Below are 21,876 nucleotides of genomic sequence, written 5' to 3' on the forward strand. Positions count from 1 at the left end.
CTGTAACCGGAGAAAGATGCAAAGGCACTGAGTTGAGATTTAGACAATTTGGGTTTGCTTTGTAGCTCTCCCACAATCTCCCAGTGCAACCTACGCAAGGCACTTAGTTTCACTTTGCTGCAGCTCCCCATCTGTCTAATGAGGATAATAATACTTTCCATTTGTCTTATCTATTTAGATGGTAAGCTCTACTGGTCAGGGACCTCCTCTTACCACGAGTTTTATACAGAATGAGCATCCTGATCTCATGGGCTGCCTGCAGGGGATGCTGTATATACAGATAATAAATAACATAATCCATGATGATTTAACATCTAGAGTGGAGATTTTTAACCTCGACTATCCACGGAATAATGACCTTTTTCAGTGCAAGCATACAAATACAGATCTCTGCTAAACATGTATGAAAGGCAGAGAATTCAGGCAATTTAGCTCCTCAAACATAGTTCTTAAGCAATTAACCTAAAAGGCAATGTTTACACAGACACTTAAGAATCAGCTAGGTCAACATTTGAGCATGAAAGAGAAAAAAGTACTTAATCAGGCATAAATTTCTTTAGCATAGAGCAATGGCATGTGTACATGTACATACAGCACCTGCCTGAAGCCACTACTATGATCAAGTCGTCATAGCTGATCGTGCCGGAGTGGTACAGCAAGCTGGTGCCTCATCTTCTGCAAGGACCTACCCTCAGCTGAAAAGCACATGCTTTGCAATGGGGTTAAGAGCACTCAAGCTAAATGTTTTGCTAAAATTCACGAAGAGGATGGATATGGCTAATAGCTCTGATGGACATTAGAACTATAACACATTTGCAAAGGGGAAGGGAGCAAAAATAGATTCCTAATTTTGTTTCAAGATAGCCTATAAAGATTTGCAGTACAGCTAGATGATCCTGCAATGCAGGATCAAATACCTATGAAAAAAATCAATGGAGGTCCATAAACTGACTTTCTCAAGTCAGATTCTTAGCTTAATAAGAATCTGTCACCTGTTCAGGACAGTGACCCAACCCATCAGAACAAAGCTGCCATTTTCTAATTACAGCTGAGCTTCTAGCAGAGGGATCTCTGTTATACAATCTTGAGCAACAAGAATAGCAGAAATGTCAAAGGAATCTTACTGAAGCAAGAAAGCATTGTTTGCCTGCTTCACTCATCAATTTGCATCTACATTCAGATGCAAGATTATATACACCAGGTTGTATACTTATTTCAGGAAATGCTAGTTGCTCTGATTTCCCTAGGGAAATCTAATGATGGAAAAGTTTATCTTCTTTCATATTGTAGCTGGAGCAAATAAGAATCATTGCAAATATCCATTCTTTGTTCACTGAGATCTTAGAATGACAGCTGCACAACTCACCCCATCTGCATATTTTTGCAGAACGCATAGGATGGTTGAGGTTTCCTTTTAATTTTTTTTTCCACACTCTATTTTAGATTTTCATATTATTCTCTTCCTCTGTATACAGAGAAATAGGAATGGGCCTGTTTCTTAAGAGATTAATGAGGCATTGTCCTGGCTATACATTGCCACTGAGTAAAGAATATCTGTCAGCTCCTTAGTTGGTGGACACTAGGTAAGTCCTTTCAAGTCAGTAAAACTATGAAGCTTTAGGCTATCTAAACACTCTATTCAGAGAGTTAACGTGGATCATTCCTGACTATGCATGCCGCTATGCAAAAATCTCATTTACAAATTGAACTTTACTTCTGCTTTTGACCTCCTTTCTCCATCTGTCCTCTTGTCATGGTTTAACCCCAGTCAGCAGCCAAGCACCACGCACGCGCTCCCTCACTCCCCCCACCCTGGCCCCGCTCCCAGTGGGATGGGGAGGAGAATCGGGAAAGAAGGCAGAACTTGTGGGTTGAGATAAGAACAGTTTAATAACTAAAGTAAAATATAATACTAACAATAGTGATAATGAAATATAATAATAATAGTAATGAAAAGGAATATAACAAAAAAAAGAAGGGGGGGGGGGGGGGGAAAAAAAAAACAGTGATGCACAATGCAATTGCTCACCACCCACTGACCGATGCCAGAGCCGCAATCCGCCCCTCCCAGCCAACTCCCCCTGTTTATATACTGGGCATGTTGTTCCATGGTATGGAATACCCCTTTGGCTAGTTCAGGTCAGCTGCCCTGGCTCTGCTCCCTCCCAGCTTCTTGCACACCTGCCTGCTGGCAGAGCATGGGAAACTGAAAAGTCCTTGGCTTAAGATAAGCGCTACTTAGCAACAACTAAAACATCAGAGTGTTATCAACATTATTCTTACACTAAATCCAAAACACAGCACTGCACCAGCTACTAAGAAGAGAGTTAACTCTATCCCAGCCGAAACCAGGACACCTCTGCTACTTAAAACACTTAATCTGTCCTCCTTTCTTTCAGAAGTTGTTGGCAAATGCCAGAGGTAAGCAACTATTATCATTTACACCTAACATCACAGCTGCCTAATACCAAAGAGTTTACAGGTTTGCTCTGACAACCCAATACAAATGTCATATGTGGAGAACACAAAGATACAGGATCAGAGTCTCATCTGCTCTACAACCTAGTGTATAAAATATAAATAGATTGAAATGTCTCTTTGATACTGCTCATTTCTCATTCACTCAAGCAGACTCCTTAGGAAATCTCATCCCTTATCACATCATCGAACAGTAGCACTATTCATATGGCAAGACCACATACAAACATCCTGTTGTGTCTAACACCACATAAAATTCTGCTCCTCCAACGCAGGTGGGTTGAGCTAGTAGTTCTTCCTGCCCTGCTCTCTCCCAGTCCATTTTAGGATCCCAGTGGTGCTCCATGCCTCCTGCAGTATCTCCAATGTCTTCCTCCAAACCACCCATCCCAATAACAGCAGCACATCCTCCCAGCTACATCCTTCCCCAACTTGTAACGGCCACATTCCTTCCTCTTTCTTCTGCTTTTAGGAAGCAGAAAAAGAGGTGCTCTTGTTCATGGGAAATTTGTCTTTCCAGTCCTTCCAGGTCTAAAAACTACCACCAACCTATCATTAGGACAGGGTGCAGGGAAATTTGTCTTTCCAGTCCTTGCAGGTCTAAAAACTACCACCAACCTATCATTAGGACAGGGTGCACTACAGGAGATAACAGCAAGTGGAGGTCCAAATTGTTCTTGGTTAAATCAGGCATGTCCATGTGGTCCGCATGCTTATAATGCCATAAGCGTCTTCAAGGAGATCTTAAGGGCGTGATTTCAGAGCAGGAGGCGACAGGAATACAGTACAGGCAGAGCATCTGGAGAACCAGATGACATTCACATCATCTTTATTACTGTCTATGGTCATACTTAACATCCCAGACTTTCTCTCACACTGTATCAAGCAGAGGAAAGGGGGAGGTCAGTGGAACCTGCTACTCACTCAGAGATACACAGCGATGTTCTGCTTAGTGGAGCAATGTTTGATCTCATATATGTAGGTTATATTTTGAGTATCTGCCATCCCACCACAATAGCATCCCTGGGTACTCCTCCAAGTCGGTTTATTCCACTTCCTTTTCTTTTTGTCCATTCCAAGCCTCACTTTACCAGACTATTGCATGCAGACTACTGAAACATGCAAGGGACACAACATCCTAGCTTTTACTTCTTGCTTTCATTTTAGTACTCCATTAATAGCTTTTCATTGCTTTTAAGCCCACCACAAACCTGTTTCAACTGCCTGCAGACCTTGTATAACTCCTGTCCATCCCAGTTCCCTAAGTTCGTTTAGCACTTGCCTCTTTATTGGTCTAGTGCTGGGGCTGGCCAAATATCAGGACATGAGGGCAAATTAAGAGAACTAAATACATTATTCAGTGAATAGTGCAACAGAATATACTACCCATACAATCAAATAGCCTCCATCAGCCCATCTTAAACATCTGTGCGGCCAGACTTCAGTTTCTCTGTCTGTGTACTATCAAAGCTCCTATTTCCAAATGGAAGAAAAAGTTAGGAAAAGTTAGCTAAACCAAATGCTGAACAAGAAGATATGGTAATGACATCAAACACAACTTATTCCATTAGTTGCTGTCACATTTGTGGTAATACCTTCTGGATACATAAATTACAGGAATTCAGTTCGAAAAGCAATCTTAGCTACTACCAGGAACAAAGGCAGATGTTAAGTGGTGGCCTGGGAGATATAGAAAGGAGTGTAAGGACTTGATCCTGCAGTGACTGTTAAACACAGGTTTACACAAGGTTGCCAATGCTTAGTAGCTTTCCCTTTACAACTTAGATGGTAAATCCTATAACATCCCAGCTGCAACAAAACAGTCTTCTTAAAAAGCAGTAGAGAAGGGGCATTCTCAGGGATGTTTAACAAAAAAAAAAGATATTTTGGGAAGAGATTATTTTCATTCTGGCAGAACACAGTGTTGGGAACACCTGTGAAATAAGAAAAGGATGAAGAGATATAGCAACCACACACCCTAAGAACAGCCTTGGTTTGATATTCAGCAAGTTCTTTCATTCAAGCATTTATTTTGCTACCTACATTACCTAGAAAAACAGGAGCTGGCCAAAACCAAATGCTCCGGCCCTGAACTTAAAAGCACTATTTCAAACACTAGTCAAATAGAACCAGCAATTTGGGGAAAGAAAGACTAAGAACAAACCTATATGATAAGGTTTTGCTCCCAGAAACAGAAGCTCCTACCACCATCCATTTCCTTTCCAAACAGATAGACTCAACAGAAGGATTCACAAGAGCTCAAAAATCTCACTGCTGTTTAATGAGGGTAAGTACCGATGCACATTGTGGAAAGTTATTCTAGACTAAACAAAAAGTGAATTCAACGTAGACTAATGAAACTGTATTTCAACCCTCTATAGTTGGGCTTATTCAGAATTAAAGGAGCTGTAATCAGCTCTAACATAACTCAGTTTTGAAGAAAATTGAGTAAAATAGAGGCCACACTAAATAGCCACGGTACACAAAGCTAAGGACAGGCAGACAGAGTGAAATGCTGGTAGCAAATCAGATCAAGCTTCCCAATTCTCCCATGAAAAGAGTTCCTAAATGAATTTGGATTCCTTTGCATTACTTAACTTGATCCATTGAGTACAGTCCTTACATCATGCACTGAAGGGCATTAGATTAGTCCTTACATTGTGCATTGAAGGGCATTAGATTCTAAGTATTGTGCAGTATGTGTTAGGAGGAGCAGTACCTGCAAACATTTGCATCTCCCTAAAAGGATGCCCATCTAGGGTTGGCTGAGTACATTCATCCTAGCTGCAGCAATGACAGCTGACCAAGGGAGACTTTGCCCTTGCCAAAAGGAGTGACGAGGGCCAACAAACCATACAAGATAAAAGGCTGAAACTCTTCCAGTACCGAGGACTGACTGCCAGATCCTGACCCGATCCTGACACATAAGACACCGCTCATTGCTGGTCACACCTGAGCTAGGACTTTAACCAAAAAAGCACAAAATAGGGGATTAATTTTGCACGTATAAGCTATACCATTAGACTCAGGACCCTGTGGACTCCTGCTGCATTGGCATTGAAGCTGTAGTCCAGTAATTACATCTGGCTGGCCAGACACTTCCTCCACAAAGTGGGTATTTATAAGACTGTTAAAATTGTCAAGGACTTTCAGTCTCAGATTCTGACCTCAGCCTTCCCAGTGTAAATTTCCACTCACAAAATTGCCTTAATTTCAATTTATGTTGTTCATTTTAGTTTCAAACCACCCACCTGCCACATAAATAGCCCTTCCTACCCTAGACTGACTAGTCCTGACTTTTACTGGTTAAAAATCAGCAGAAACAACTGATTAAGGCAGGGGTCTGGAAAGAGTCCTCTATTGAGGCTTGGAATCTCAGAGTCACTTAAAGATTTTTACAGGGTGAATTCTTCTTGGGGGCTGTGTGCCTCAACTCATTCTGTAGTTCTCAGGGAAGCAAAATGAATATGTGAAGCGCAGTGAGGAACAGCCTTTTACAAAGGAATCACCAGCTCACCAAACTAAACCTCAGCTTCCCTTCACTCTGAGGTTTGCCAAACCTCACGGTGAAGTCCTGGACTTGAGCAGCAAGATCACCTCACTTCCTGGTCTTCAGCTTAACAGGACCCAAAATATACACTAACTACAGCAGGCACTCGCTACTCGTAAAGTCCAGCTTCGAGTGGCATCAAATTACATTTTGATGAAATACACCAGGGATGTGGCTCAAGCCTCTGTTAGATCATGAACAGCTGGCACCTTATTAATCTTTGCTTTCACAGCAGTCTCCTTGTGCTGGCACCTTCCTGACATCTCAGCCTTTTGGGAGTTAATGATTGGCAAAACCAGCATTGCCAAATCTGAAGGACTTAATTTCCAATTTAAACCAAAATCAACCTCTTTACGATGTTTCCTGCCTACATTGACCTTTCTGCCCAGGTCTTCAGATTATCAGTCCTGCCAGGGTAGACATTTGGAGTAGATAGCTACCAAAGCTGAGTAAAAAATAATTCAAGGGTACACTGCAAAAGATGTCTTCACAAACCTCAGTCGTGGTTTAACTCCAGCCAGCAACTAAGCACCACGCAGCTGCTTCCCCCTTCCCCCTCCCAGTGGGATGGCGCGGAGGGGAAAAAAAAAAAAAGTAAAACTCGTGGGTTGAGATAAGAACAGTTTAATAACTGAAGTAAAACAAAATACACTACTACTACTACTACTACTACTAATATAATAATAATAATTGTAATGAAAAGGAATATAACAAAAAAAAAAAGAGAAATAAAACCCAAGAAAAGACAAGTGATGCATAATGCAATTGCTCACCAGCCGCTGACCGATGCCTGAGCCGCGATCCGCCCCTCCCCACCAACTCCCCCTGTTTATATGCCGGGCATGACGTTCTATGGTATGGAATAGCCCTTTGGCTAGTTCAGGTCAGCTGCCCTGGCTCTGCTCCCTCCCAGCTTCTTGCACACCTGCTTGCTGGCAGAGCATGGGAAACTGAAAAGTCCTTGGCTTAAGATAAGCGCTACTTAGCAACAACTAAAACATCAGTGTGTTATCAACATTATTTTCCTACTAAATCCAAAATGCAGCACTGCACCAGCTACTGAGAAGAAAATTAACTCTATCCCAGCCAAAACCAGGACAACCTCTCTCTTCTCTGAAGAGTTCAAGGAAACCCACACCACCACTAACCATTCGGTTCTTGCAGGTCTCATCCTCCAAGGACAGGTTAAAAGCATGGTCAGGAATGATCTAGCAGCTCCTTAGAGCTATCAAAGACTGATTCAAACATGACTCACATCTCATCCGTGTCATGTGGGCAACTTCTGTTGAAATACAGGACACTGTAACATGCCTTGGAATAGCACCAGCACCTTAAGACAGCAAACACTGCAACGGCATAGCTGCTTAATACTCACACTCAGCAGGAGGCACTTGTTTTCTTTGATGGCGCCTATGCAGCCCACGAAGCCAATGATCATGACAAATGTCCCTGTGACGATCAGCAGGTTGGCAGCTGACAGGGATGGGAAAGAAGAGGAGAGGGTGGCGAAGTTCCCTTGGGTAACAGCCAGCCAGATGCCTACTCCAAGGATTCCACAGCCTCCCAACTGGGAAAATAAAGAGAAACAAAGAAGTTCAGTTATCGTATCCAAGCAACTCCAGATATTAATACACATCAATATGGCAGCGGTAGAATGGCTCTGCTAGGGTAAATCCAGCAGTCATACCTAATAAGAAATGATCTCTCCCTATGGCACTTTCAGTAGGGAAAACAGACAAAGGAGAAAGAAAAAAAAATTTATAGAGGGAGAGCTCATCAGTAAGATGTAACACTCACGAAAAAGACCCAGATTTCGTAAATCCAAGACATAACTTCAAATATCAGGTCTCTTCCTCTCTAGTGAAAAAGCAGACACTGAGTAAAGGAGAAATTCCCAAAGATTCAGATCTCAAAGGGACTGAAAAAATCCATATCCTATTTAGGCTCCTCAGAGAGCTGCCCAGAATGGATGAAGCACTTTCGATCCCCTGTTCTTCCCATCCCAATACACCGTCTCCCATCCCTGGCACATGCAATAAACAAATCTTGCCACAGCATCCCCTGGTAGGACACCTCACACCTCTTCTTAGTTAGTTCCTGTCCAAGGTCTAGCCTCCCTTGGAAGCAAGAGAGCATTTAGAGTGTAAAGGGGCCAGAGAAGGAGGGAGAATCTTCCTGTAATGTTAAAAAAACCCAAACAGACGTTTACTGATAATGTGGTTTGGTAATTCAATCCTCAGAAGAGGACTTGGCTGGTTTAGGAAAAGTTTGAGAGGGGAGCAGTAGCACAGGCTCCCCAAGCATGTGAGCAAGGAGAAGGTAGGATGCCAGTGCAGGCAGCAGCCACCACAAAAACATAAAATTTACAATTATTATATACACAAGGAACTTTTAAAAAATGCAAACATTTATAAGCGTGCTGCTTATAATTGCAAGAAAGCCTGCAGAATTGTAACAATCTGAGTAAAGCTGAGCAATTAAATAGAATTAAACCAAAGGGGATTTTGCATTATTATACAGTCACACAGCAGAGCATCACTTAGGTTTCTTTCTTTCCTGCTCTCCCTTTAAAATAACCAATTTTTATTAAGTTTTATAATTGCACCTTATTATCCAAATCAATTAAAGGCTAGGAAAGAAATTGTGTTCATAGAGTAGTAAGCCAGACAAAGGAGTATATCAATTAAATGTCTGCATAAAGTTGATGAACATAAGGCAGCTCATGAACCAGGGAAGGAAAAAGAGCTAATCCTGGGGCAGAGCTAAGCCTCAGAAATGAAACACAGAAGAGAAACACAAAAGCCAAAGCAATTTTTTATACTAATTGCTAAGGTTGCTTCTGCATGCCACTGAATTCCCCTTCAATAAGGGACAATAAAGGCGGCTGTGTCTCAAGGCAGGACTCCTCACCCCAGCTGCAAACCAGTCTATTTTGTTCAGAACTAAGGAGCCAAACTACACCTCATTGTAATGTACCTCAGCCGCATCAACCTGTGTGTCTCCACTGAGAGAAGGCAGACTCCAGGACACAGGGACTCAAATCATCTCATTCAGCAGCCTTTTCATATACAGGCATCCCATATCACCGTATTCACCCTTTCGCAAAGTACCCTCCACAAGCACCACGGAGGGACAGTGCATGCCGTGACCATATACACTGAAAATACCTCCCCTCTATGCCTACTTACGGACCATGATCTTTAACATGGTGTAAAATGATTACAATGTAAAATGAAGAATAACCAGGGATGCAGAGGGGGAAGAATACTTAAAGAAAGTAACCCACAGAAAATCATTTAGGGCAACTGAGGGGATATAAACAAAAGCTATCAACATAGCCCAAGGAAAACAATGGAAAAAAAATTAGGAATAAATTCCCTAAAATGGGAATAAAACTCTGAAGGTCTACTGGACTACAGAACGGCATCAAAGGAGAGGTGGCAGCACCCAAGTTAAAACCGAACTGGTCAGAGCGCTGAAATACAGTCAGGAATAGCGCTAAACTGGCCGAGGAATGGGATGGAAAGCACAACTGCGCTTCTGCCTCAAAATCAGCCTTCGAGCCACAGGCACAGTAAGGCCACACAAATGGCCCAATTAAGCCTAACGAAGGCAGATGCCCAGCAGCAGCAGAGGCATCACCTTGCAATATGTTTAGCGATTATCTTCACTTCTTTGTTCTGAAGCAATCAACAGCACCAATAAAAGGCAGCTTATTTCATCACCTTTCATGCCCCCCATGTTGCTACACTGCTTTGAGTGATACTGGCACCTACAACTATCATTTGTATTATGGGAGGTGGGTCTCGCTGAGGACGCTGCTGTGTTTGGTAAAGGCAAGACCTGCTTGCCTGCTCCTCCATTGCCCATTAAATTCTTTATGACGTACAATGCATAATGCTTGAGACACCGTTGCCATTAGAACATCTGGTTCCAGCATCTTCTCTCTCCAAAGTCATTCTTGTCTGCGGAAACTGGGAATTCACCAGTGGTACAAAACATCACAAAACCAGGAGATGGTTCATACAAAATGCCGTGACTGTGGCTGTACCTATTTAGATCAGGGCTGAGTATTTCAGGTCAGTTGGTCAGCAGGAGTATCTCAGTACATTGCCCTTGATTCAGAGACACTCTAATATACATCAGGCTCTCTAGCAGCTCATTATCTTCCTATTTTTGAAGAGATAATGCACAGCTCTTCCTTAGGATGATTAACCAAACCCTGAAATGCACAAAGGGATCCTTTGAGCATTAAACCATCTGGCTCAAACTGCATTTCACAAAGTGCTGCTTAGGAAATGTCATCACACACTACTGAGGGCTGTTCCACCTTAGTTCAGCCCTATTCCTTTTCCCACACCAGAATGTCCCCTCATGGTCCTTGAATAAAGTCACTAAGCTGTCACACCAGGTCCTGGGAAACAGAGGCTGCCCTTAACTCTAAACTGCTCTTTAAAGCCCCCTTTCTGCTAAGGAGTGAAGCACACCTGTAAGTCTCCGTCCAACGACCATAATAACACTCCAGCACCTGGTTAGGGAAATGCTTAAGGGAACAAAGACCCACCAAGACAGCCACAGGAGCCTTTCCAACAATAGCAGAATATTTTCTGTTCCCAAACATTCAAAAAGCTCACTCCGCCTGCCCCCATTCTGAACTGAACAGCACCATAGTTCCCAGTCTAAGATCCAGGGATCAGAGGGATCACGTTTATTTATTCTGGATCAGAGTGAAGAGAAAACTGTTGTAGTTGGTTCTATGCTGCCTGTCTGTTTTGATTTCTTTGTCTTGGTATCTAAGGAGCTGTTAAGTTACAGATAATTTTACTTAGATACTTATGATGTTCCCTTTCCTCCACTTTTTCTCTCCCTACCCCATCCCCAACTCCCAGTCCTTGTTTGTGCCAAACAGTCAGAAGTAGAGTGATGAGATGATAAGTCTTGACAGCTTTCAGGGCTTGCCGAGATGTGAAATTAAACAAAACCAAAACCATTAACAGGGCTACTCTTGACAATTTAGGGGCTTCCATGCAAACAGTGAAGCTGTCATGGTTAAAAGAGAAAACATTAAAACAAAAAGATTAGCGAGAAGTCTACAGCTTGAACCTGATCTATTAGCAGCCAAATATGAGTCTGTATTGACTCCATGTGGTGAGTGCAGGGTTGACTTTTTAAAAAAAAAAACAACAAATCCCGCTCAAAGATGTCAGGCTACTGACAACAGCATTTTTTTAATTCCCTTGTGAAATGTTTAACACATTATTTTCATAATTGTTCATGATAATCCACTCTCTTGCAAGCAAGGCGGCTCATGGCAAAATCTGAAACAAAATGCAGCTTCCTCTAACATTTTTTTTTCCAATAAATGTTGCATTTTTTTGTAAAATCTTTTATTCTAAGGCCAAAACAGTGGGACACCAGAAGGGATAGTGTTGTAGCCCTAAGACTTGGGAGATTTGAGTTAAGTGTCTGTTCCAGGACAGACCTCAGTGTAAATCTCCAGTAGGTTGTTTAGTATGTCTGTGCCTGAGTTGCAAAATTGTGAGTACAAAGACACGAGTAGTGTGTTCTTTGCAAGCCCTGGACTTTGCAATTAGCTGTGGAAAGTGCGGTTTATTCTGTTCAAGACAAATTTCTCGTAGGCATTTATACAGCAGAGTCAAGCAGTAAATCGGGCGGCTTACTCCAGCAGCATGGATTCAGTCTGTCTCTCCTTCCCCAAGAGATACACAGACACGTGTGCACTCGCTCTCTTGGCAGAAAAGCTGCCTACGGAATTAGACTCTCCAAATTGTTCTAATGGGCTGGAAAATAAATTATTCAGACTTCAGTGCATACATTTAGAATTGATCTTACAGTATGGTAAACAAAGTAATCCCAAACAGCACTGGATATATGCATGTTGTTGGAGAAAATTATTCTGAAGTTACAGCTACGCACTTAAAATACTGCAGGAGAAATTGCTTCATTGTTCATGATAATGGTGTTGGTGTCTTTAAGTGGGTTTTTTATTGGTTTCATTACACGGAAAATGCATCTAATCGAGGCTGCTCATATTGTATCTGATTAGGGTCTACCTATCATACTTCCTCTTTTAGATAAAAAAAATCCTCATGTATTAAAATACACTGATAACAGAATCCAAGTGGAAGGTATGGCCAGTTGTTTTGCAGTTAAACCAACTCACTTGGAGAGTTTTTCTCCCCCAGTCTCCACATATTTAAACTAGAAGGGCTTTCTCAATCCCACTAGCTATCCAGTTACTCTTGTGTGAATACACTTCCCCCTCTAACTATGGAGTAAGAGTATACAATGGAAAAATCAACATCAAAGTATTAATAGTAGTGATGTGAACGTTATCCAGCAAACATTCTTGTAATGTAAGGCATACTTAAATTACTGTTCCTTTCAGCTAGACACACAGAGGAGGTGGAAATGGAATATATATACATTGACAAGAACAAATGAATCAAGAATCTTACATGGAAAAAGCAGAAGCGTGTGTGCTAGTGCAGAAGCGTGTGTGCTAGTGCAGAGACTCCGGTGCACTACACAGCACATGCAAACAACCTGTTGGTGTAGCTGCTGCCTATCTTGGAGGAAGGAGTAGCTACTTCTGGAAAAGACCTTCAAACACACTGGCAACTTCTGGAAAAGACCTTCAAGTCGGCAGTTCATGGCCATTAGACTACTGAAGACCTTGTAGACATCCATCTGCACCACACCACCACTACCGACTGCCAGTACACAGGATGACTGAATTTGCAGATGGTGGCCCACCACATGGATGGACACTTTAGCAGAGCTCATGTGACATACACTAGTAGCATCACCGCAGCATAGCACAAGCTGCATTTCTTTCGCTAGTCAGAGGTCTGAAATTTAACAAATATGGGATGGTATATGGAAATTTAACAAATAAAGGATGGTATAAAATTTAATCCCTTTGTGCCTCTGATTTTAAAAAGTTAAATGGAGTAGTAAATGGGGAACTGAAGCACATTTCTACCCTTAGCATATTGAGGCTCCAGAGCTCTGCAGTGCAGAACTGAAGGACATGCACAAACCTCATCCAAAATGGCCATGATCTGAGCTGTGTCCTTTTAGCAACAATTTAAAAAGAACTAGGAAAAAATACTTGAAAAAAGATCAGTTAGTAGGGACCACATTCCTGGGAGTGAAAAGACTGGAACAGTAGCAGTCCATAAATGCCAACATAGGATGGGAAAGGTGAATACAGGATAATTATTCATTTTTCTTGAGATAAAAAAAGCTAGAGGTTATTTGGTGTGCAGGTGGAAAACCAATAAAAGCAAATACTTTTTCGCAAAACATCTAATTAAATTCTGGAATTCATTGCCACAGAGTTTTGTGGACGTCAAAAATGTAAGCAGGTTCAAAAAGGGATTACATAAATCAAAGAATGGCAAGGTATCCTAGCATTTAATAAAAATGATATTTTGCATGCTGCCCTTGCAGGGGAAGACCTTAAACCATTAATTGGAACAGCTGGTAAAAAAGTCCTGTGTTATCTCTCCTTTTTTCTTATATTCCCTCTAAGCATCCCTGAGTGACCATGACCAAAAATAGGGTACTCAGATAGATGAAACTTTTTCCACATTATGGATATTTGTATGTTCTCCTTACTTCACCCTCTTCCCCTCCCTAGTTTTAATGTTCACTTACAGTTTGAATTTGATTTTTGTTTTTGCTTGCTTGCTTTGCTTGGCATCAGCCTATTTTCAGAGACAGGGTTATAGATACAGACAACAATCAAAGAGTTAAGACCCTGTTTCTCTTTACCTACATATCTTACTCTTGGTTTTGTATCAGTCAAAGCATAGCTTATTTCAAACCAAAATTTAGAAATCTGTTCATTCATCAAATTTAGAAACAAATTCAAAATCTCTTTCTCTCCCTTGGATCCATTGGACCTATAAAAGCTGTATTACTTTTCCAGTGGGCATACAGATCCTATCCAGACTCTTCTCTCTCACCTTAGCAAATCTGGAGTAAGATCTGCTAACCTCCACACACCTAGTCCACTAGATTTTTTGCAGTTTGATATAGAATAATTGCAGGAAAATCCTAGAACTTAGGCCCACATGTAACAGACACTTGTGTTGGTGCAATCAATAGCTTAACTAGAAACAACACAGTGCTTATGCTATAGTACACTAAAAAAAAAAAAAGAAAAAGGTGAAATTATCTAACTGCATTTCTGACACAGAATAAGGATACCTCCACTTCAGCTCTTTGCACACATGTACTTCCTTCTCCTCTGTAGTGCTGCCTTCTGCTCTTGCAGCCATGGCCCAAGTTTTCAGTATTGCTTATGGAATTTGGGCAGCCGCCAGCAAATTCTCATCTGTCATCGCTCCAGAGCACTTGAGCTGTCTCATAATTTGCATCAAAAAATCAATGAGAACTAGGCTTACGGATCCTCTAGATCATTGTAAAAAGTCTCCCTGACTTCCCACTCTAGGGACTAAGCAGCCTTTTAAAGCTTGGCTGAATGCAAGCATGTCCTTTCCACCCCATACTGCATCCACACATCTTTAGCACCTTGATTGTCAGGCTGGCTGAGTCAGCACAGTCCCCTGAAGAAGTCTTTTCAGAGAAGCATAAATAAGGGCAGAAAAGTCTCCAATCTATCGAGTCTTGGGACAGACCTCAGAAGTCTGTTGAGATTTGGGATTTCAGCAGTAGAGCACATCATGAGGTTTGTACAGAAGGAAAAAAAAAAGAAAAGAAAAAAAACCCCAAGCCTGCAGTCTGCAAAGCCCCTCTGTAAAAGGGAACAACTCAGGAAATCCTTTCCTCATCTAATTCAGATGGGTTCTCAGTTGCATTGCTTCTCACATCTGGTCTCAACTCCTAACTAGTGCTAGCTCCACCCAGTAGACAGACATTATCCCATATAAATCACACATCACAAACAGATGTTGCTCTACTCCCAGACTCAATGCTTTCTTTTAGAACCACATCTACTCACTGCAGGATATTCTCTCAAGCCAAAATTTTATTTTGTTCTGGTGTCATTTAATTCCACTTTTGAACTCTTTCACTAATATCTCTATGAATTACAGGAAGATGCTTTAAAAGAGTGCAACTGAGTAAAGCACAAAGCGTTTACAATGCCAATCTCTTCAGCTCTGCATATAAGCAGTTAAAAATTAAAAGCTCTATGAAACTAGCTGTTTGGCCTTGCCATCCCATACTCTTTTCATTTTGCTTAAAAATTAGGTTCAAATACAAAAATCTCATCTTGCAATATGGGCCATTATGTACACAAGCAGCAGCCAAACACCTCCAAGACCTACAGGCCTATATTCCCCGCTGATGTCAACCAGCATGACTGATCAGTTGCCACCCTGATCAACAACAGCCAAGCATCTGGCCTGAATGTCATACTAGACGTTTTCTTATGAATTGATTAACATGCTGTCTGCCTCTCCTTTACAAGCCACTGTCTTGTCAGTGGTACAACGCAGTGTATAGCGCTCAACATGATTTCAAAGTAGATGTGACGTGCCATCTTCCATATCCACTTGATATCTTGCATGACAGGCAAGCAACCGTTACATGCACACAGGTAGCTGAGGGCTACAATCCTAACCCATGTTCTGCCTGCCAACATGACATCCTGGGATTCATACCCTCACTGCCCTCTAACTGCACTGTAGTCTTGTCACAGGTTCAAAGAAACACACTTCAATAGCTCACATTGTTGCTTTCCTTCCTTTTAGACACTTCTCTCCTATAAACAGGCTTTGTTCTAGGATATTCCACCCAGAGCGTGAGCCTGACAAATACTAAGAGCGGTTTTATCAAGCCTAGAAAGTCTACAAACAGGACTTTGGAGCTCTATGTGGGCAAAGAAACATCACAAGAAGGGCATTCATTTTCATAGTGTCAATAATGGAAACATATAAAACACTGCTTTTTTAGTTACCCTGGTGAGGATTGAGCCTCAAGAGCTTAAGCCTTAAGAAATTCATTATTCTTCCCCAGCTGAGTTCCACCACTAAATTGCAGTCTCATACAACTAAAGTAAATTTGGCAACAATTGAAGACGTCAAAAGACAGAATATCATGCTGACACCCCGCTAATGGAAAAGTGAATAAAAAGTCATTCAGTTAATCCCTGCTGTTTTATGAGTAGCATTCTCCTACGCACTTGCTCCTCTAAATCATAGTTATCTATCAACTACAGTTAGAAAAGAACAGAACTACAACATTTATGAGTTAATACACCCTATCTAAAAGTGATGTTTTCCTTTCACGGGCTCAAAATTCATTGAAACACTTAAATGTGTGCTCAATTGCATCCTTATCCAGCAAAGCATTTAAAGCATGGGCTTAACTGCCACTGACTTTAATTAGTCACTTCTGCAGTGCACTTAATTGCCCCATACTGCAAAGTCATATCACTGAGGATGCAAAAACTTCGAGAAATAGAACAGGTGAGGATGACCTATTAAGGCAGCGTTGCTGATAAAAGATGAAACATGATCACAGAATATTAAAAAATGGTGATTATCAGTGTCACAAGCATCTAATTTGGAAACTTGCCTAAACTCTAATTCAAGTTAAAGATTATGAGTAAAGTACTGAGTTAATGACAACTCACTGAAACGCAGAGCAAATGCATGAGTTAGAAGAGGGAAAGGGATGAATATACGACAACGAAAAGAATATGTCTCTTTACAGATTCTAGTTTTAACCGTTGCCAAATTGAAAGTGTTAAAGCTTTTTCATCTGCTCCTCAAATGTAATTTCTAAATCCACCTGGGATGACTGTAATGAAATCAATACAGTTGTAAAGAGGAATACATGCATGAGGTCTGGAATCAGAATCCACCAGATGAAGTTAAATCTTTTTTAAAAGAGAAGCAGAAATGGAAGGAAACTGGGTGTGCCTCTGGAGTCCCTGTTCTGTCCCATCCGTAAAATAATACACAACTTTTTGAATTACTTTGTAGCGTAAACTGGCAAAAGACCAGATCTGGAGCTCTAGATGCAATTTTAGTCACCTGTTGTCACATACATAGCACTAAATACTAAAAACAATAGAAGCAAATAAAATGGTAAAGGTCGGTCTTTACAACACAGAAACTGAAATTTTCTGTAAAGGAGATTGTTGACAGAGAATTTTACCTAAGCCATTTGGTGAGACGCTGAGAGAAACTGAGGATAATACGCATCAAGTAGTGACTCCAGAGTCCACAGCTCAGTTCCCTAGTTTACAACAGATTTCTCGCATTGGACAAAATCCAGATTATTTGGTGTCTTTAGTGCTATTCTCTCCCCTAGAGGCATTGGTTAGGTTCAGAGTAAGAGGCAGTGAAATAATAAGATGATAGGGGTCATATAAAAAGCAAAGATAAATAAAGAGGTTTCTTAAGGAGTACAAAGATGACAGAGATGGTCTTTTTATTTCATATTACTCAAAAAGTTTTTAAAACATGTGCTAACAGGCACAGTCCGCAGAAAAATAAAATGAAAAACATTTTTATATTTCATGTTTAATCCATCCATAGAGGTATGTAGATAGCACAAGGCTCGTTGCTATAGAAACATCCATAGTGAATATAGATACTATAGTTGAAATGCAAAATTAGTTGTGTATCTAAAAAAGAAAACTGCTGATACTGTGAAAAAAAATGACGACAGCTAAAGCTGATATCCTCCCTCACAAAAGCTTTCAAAAAATAAGAGTCTTGACTGTATAAAGCAATATTTGATTCAATAGTCTGAACAAAGCATCTCCTGCAATGCAGCGTGGCAGAATCACAGAATCATAGAATGGTTTGGGTTGGAAGGGACCTTAAAGATCATCTAGTTCCAACCCCCCTGCCATGGGCAGGGACACCTTCCACTAGACCAGGTTGCTCAAAGCCCCATCCAACCTGGTCTTGAACGCTTCCAGGGATGGGGCATCCACAACCTCCCTGAGCAACCTGTTCCTGTGCCTCAACACCCTCACAGTAAAGAACTTCTTCCTTACATCTAATCTAAATCTACCCTCTTTCACTTTGTAGCCATTACCCCTTGTTCTATCGCTACACACCCTTGTAAAAAGTCCCTCCCCGGCTTTCTTGTAGGCCCCCTTTAGGTACTGGAAGGCTGCTATAAGGTCTCCCCGGAGCCTTCTCTTCTCCAGGCTGAACAACCCCAACTCTCTCAGCCTGTCTTCACAGGAGAGGTCTGGACTCGCTCCAACAGGTCCATCTCCTTCTTATGTTGGGGGCCCCAGAGCTGAACACAGTACTCCAGGTGGGGTCTCACCAGAGCGGAGTAGAGGGGCAGAATCACCTCCCTTGGCCTGCTGGTTACGCTTCTTTTCATGCAGCCCAGGATACAGTTGGCTTTCTGGGCTGCAAGCATACATTGCGGGTCATGTTGAGCTTCTCGTCAACCAACACCCCCAAGTCCTTCTCCACAGGGCTGCTCTCAATCCACTCATCCCCCAGCCTGTATTTGTGCTTGGGATTGCCCTGACTCATGTGCAGGACCTTGCACTTGGCCTTGTTGAACTTCATGAGGTTCACACAGGCCCACCTCTCAAGGCTGTCAAGGTCCCTCTGGATGGCATCCCTTCCCTCCAGTGTGTCGACCGCACCACACAGCTTGGTGTCATCGGCAAACTTGCTGAGGGTGCACTCAATCCCACTATCCATGTGGCCAACAAAGATGTTAAACAGTGCTGGTCCCAATACTGACTCCTGAGGAACGTCACTCATCACTGCTTTCCACTTGGGTATCCAGCCGTTGACTGCAACTCTTTGAGTGCAACCATCCAGCCAATTCCTTATCCACCGAGTGGTCCATCCGTCAAATCCATGTCTCTCCTATTTAGTGACAAGGATGTTGTGCGGGACAGTGTCAAATGCTTTGCACAAGTCCACGTAGATGATGTCAATTGCTCTTCCCTTATCCACCAACGCTGTAACCCCTTCGTAAAAGGCCGCAAAATTTGTCAGGCACAATTTGCCCTTAGTGAAGCCATGTTGGTTGTCACCAATCACCTCCTTATTGTCCATGTGCCAGTGCCAAGCTGAACTTAGTTCTAGAAGTTGAGTCAGATCACAAAAAGAGTCTCTGGTTTTGGTCCTGGAATGGGGGACAGGTGGCTTTTACTAAAGTGTTTGGCTCTTTACATCTCGAGGCTGATTTTAAGAGCATCCTTCCTCCAGGTCCCAAATTGTGCTGATGTATTCCACAGTGATTATGGTTACTTTTCCTGATAGAGACCTTTTCAAAGAGAAATTGGTTTTCTTTACAAATGTACGGTGTACATGATAGAACAGGTCTTCTCCAATTCCTCCAGTAGCAATGCAGCTATGCCACATTCTCCCCTCCCACTCACCTTTCTGAAGTTCACTCAGCAGCCAGTAACAGTGTCAACAAGGATGTATAGGGTCACCATCAAATACTGCTCTTAAACCTACCAGCTGACAGCAGAGGGCTGGAGGTGAGGGTCAGTGGGAACACCAGCAATACAGCACTCCCTTCCCTCGGTCCCATCATAGATACTGTGCTTGCAACCTGCTCTCTCTGACCAGGTGCTGGCAACGCCTGAGGACAGACAAATCTTCCGTATCGCAGGAAGTCCCTTCCCACTATTCTCCAAGTCCCTCCCCAAAAAGCACAGGACTCTCAGGCTGATTCCTGGCACGCCCAACTCTCTCCTTGAGGAGCTCAAGCCCTGCTCAGGAATCAAGCCCATCCCCAGCAGGGACAGGAAGGTTTTGGGAAGAAGAAGGACTTTTACACAGTATCTCAGCTCCTAGAAAGCTGTGGGACGTGACTCCAGCAGAACCCTCCTATCTGAATGAGTCACAGGCATGAAAACCTTCTAATTGCTATTTATTAAGAGGCTTCTTCATATTCATGCTTCCAGTAAAGCTAAAGACACATTCCAGTCCATATCATAACAACACTACAGCATCAATCAATGGAGGTAACATAAGGTGTGAGGTTAGCGTTGCGAATAAAATGAACTAGAAAGCAACTGGAGTACAAGGTGGGGGTGCTGAGGCCTCACAAATAAAAGAAAACTGCAATGAAAGACTGGTTCAGATCGCTCCAATACAATTTCCCACCCTCTCCTTTTATCTTTATTTTCCCTCCCCACCGCCAGCCTCTCTGCCACATTTCACAGTGAAAACCTATTACTCTCTAGGATGCAACTTAACCCCTTGACTGCCATAAGAGCTAACACGCAAAATGAACACTCACTGTCTTAACATTCTTTCTTGTATTAAAGCAAACCAACAAACACCAAAACCAACTGGGATATCCAAGATGCAAATGCAAACATAGCTCCATGGAGGACAGCTAAGCATACCAGCAATAGCAACACTAATGATGAAATGTGAAATACATTAAGATGCAGTGAGACCTTCCTTTTCTGAGGTTTAGCTTTCCACAGAGACGCGGAGAATGACCAAACTTGTACACCACAACTGGCTTTTAATGAGAAATCTTTTTTAAACCGTCCCATCAATAAACGGCTCACATGGTCGTAGGAAGGGTTTCTACCACGTTCAGTATCGATTCCCTGATCAATAACAGACTTGTGAGCAATAATCACACCCTAATAACAAGCAGCCTCACATCACAAAGCTCATCTTCCTTCACTGAACACCATAAGAAAGCTGAGCAAAACGCATTCTGAATCTTTTATGGATTCTTTTTAATGGATTGTTAATAATATTTGTACAGGCAAACAAAGTATTTACTACCATCGCAATTGCCTAACAATACCATGTAAGCAGTCCCTTGTAACAAAATCAGCATTATGACTGGAATAGCATCTCTCACTTCAATAGTTCAAATGCCTTGTCAAGAAAACTATTCTAATTGGGTGGGAGTACAAGAGAAAGCAAAGATTATTCCCTTGTTTTATGTTAGCAATTTTTAATGATTGTTTATTTGTATTAGGCTTTGCAATGCTATAGCACATCTGAGGCTCTTCTGCACTCTTACTAGTTCTATTTATATACAATTGCCTGTATCCCAAGCCACTTCCAAGCATGGGCAGTATGCCATCAGTAATGAATGCCACCTCAAATAATCTTTTTTTCTGTTCTAGTTATCCCCAAAGGAAACACTACAGTCCTTTCTTATCACCAACCAAATATCTGCTATGGAAGCATTTCAGATGCTTTGGAATAAACACATTTAGTTAAACAGATCTGTGATCAGCAGCTTCATTGCAACGTACAGATAGGAGAGCCCACAGAATCCCTTGCTTTCACATTTTTGCTTTTTCTGTTTCAGGGATCTGCAGAAATGAGCACAAGGACTATGAAGTAAAAATGAGTATAAACATTCCCACTGGGACTGTCCAGACAATGAGCTTACACTAAGGGCTACCTACAAGTACCCCTCTGGTCATATAAGTACTGTTGAAACTTCTGAACTGCAGAAGATTTCTGGACTAAACTCCATCTTCTTTTGTCAAATGCTACAGGATACAACACAGAAAGATTGCAAATATTTCTCCTAACTCAGGTCTATACGACCAGCTTTTAGACATCTAGGATGGGATTCAGGTAACCTAACTTCAGATGTCAATGCTATTAGCAGTGTCTAGAAATCGATGTGGCTCATGATAGTCCAAGCCGGCCTTTGGTTGGCTGAATAGCTCCCTAGACACCATTAATGGCATTGACCAGAATTTCCCTGACTGCAACAGTAGCCCAGGTGCCTAGAGTTAGGGCAACTTGGATCTCAGCTCAAATCCACCTGCCCAGACTCTCCTTTCTTTGTCATTGGAGAGAAACAGGCATCTCCAAAGGTCACTCCAGCCTATCCTAGAATATGCATCCAGGACAAATGAC

General features: G+C 41.9%; 1 protein-coding gene across 4 annotated transcripts in view; it reads right to left on the reverse strand.

The window, feature by feature from the left end:
• The window catches only part of TSPAN4 (tetraspanin 4), a 391,838-nt gene that overhangs the window by 69,302 nt on the left and 300,660 nt on the right, over positions 1 to 21,876 (reverse strand). For all 4 annotated transcript variants that reach the window (XM_050896897.1, XM_050896896.1, XM_050896895.1 and 1 more), the window contains one exon: positions 7,404 to 7,595. In XM_050896897.1, the coding sequence (XP_050752854.1) occupies positions 7,404 to 7,595 (192 nt within the window). The remainder of the gene's footprint in view (positions 1 to 7,403; positions 7,596 to 21,876) is intronic.

The sequence above is a fragment of the Gymnogyps californianus genome, chromosome 5, assembly GCF_018139145.2.
Source record: "Gymnogyps californianus isolate 813 chromosome 5, ASM1813914v2, whole genome shotgun sequence".
In the NCBI taxonomy this organism is placed as follows: Eukaryota; Metazoa; Chordata; class Aves; order Accipitriformes; family Cathartidae; genus Gymnogyps; species Gymnogyps californianus.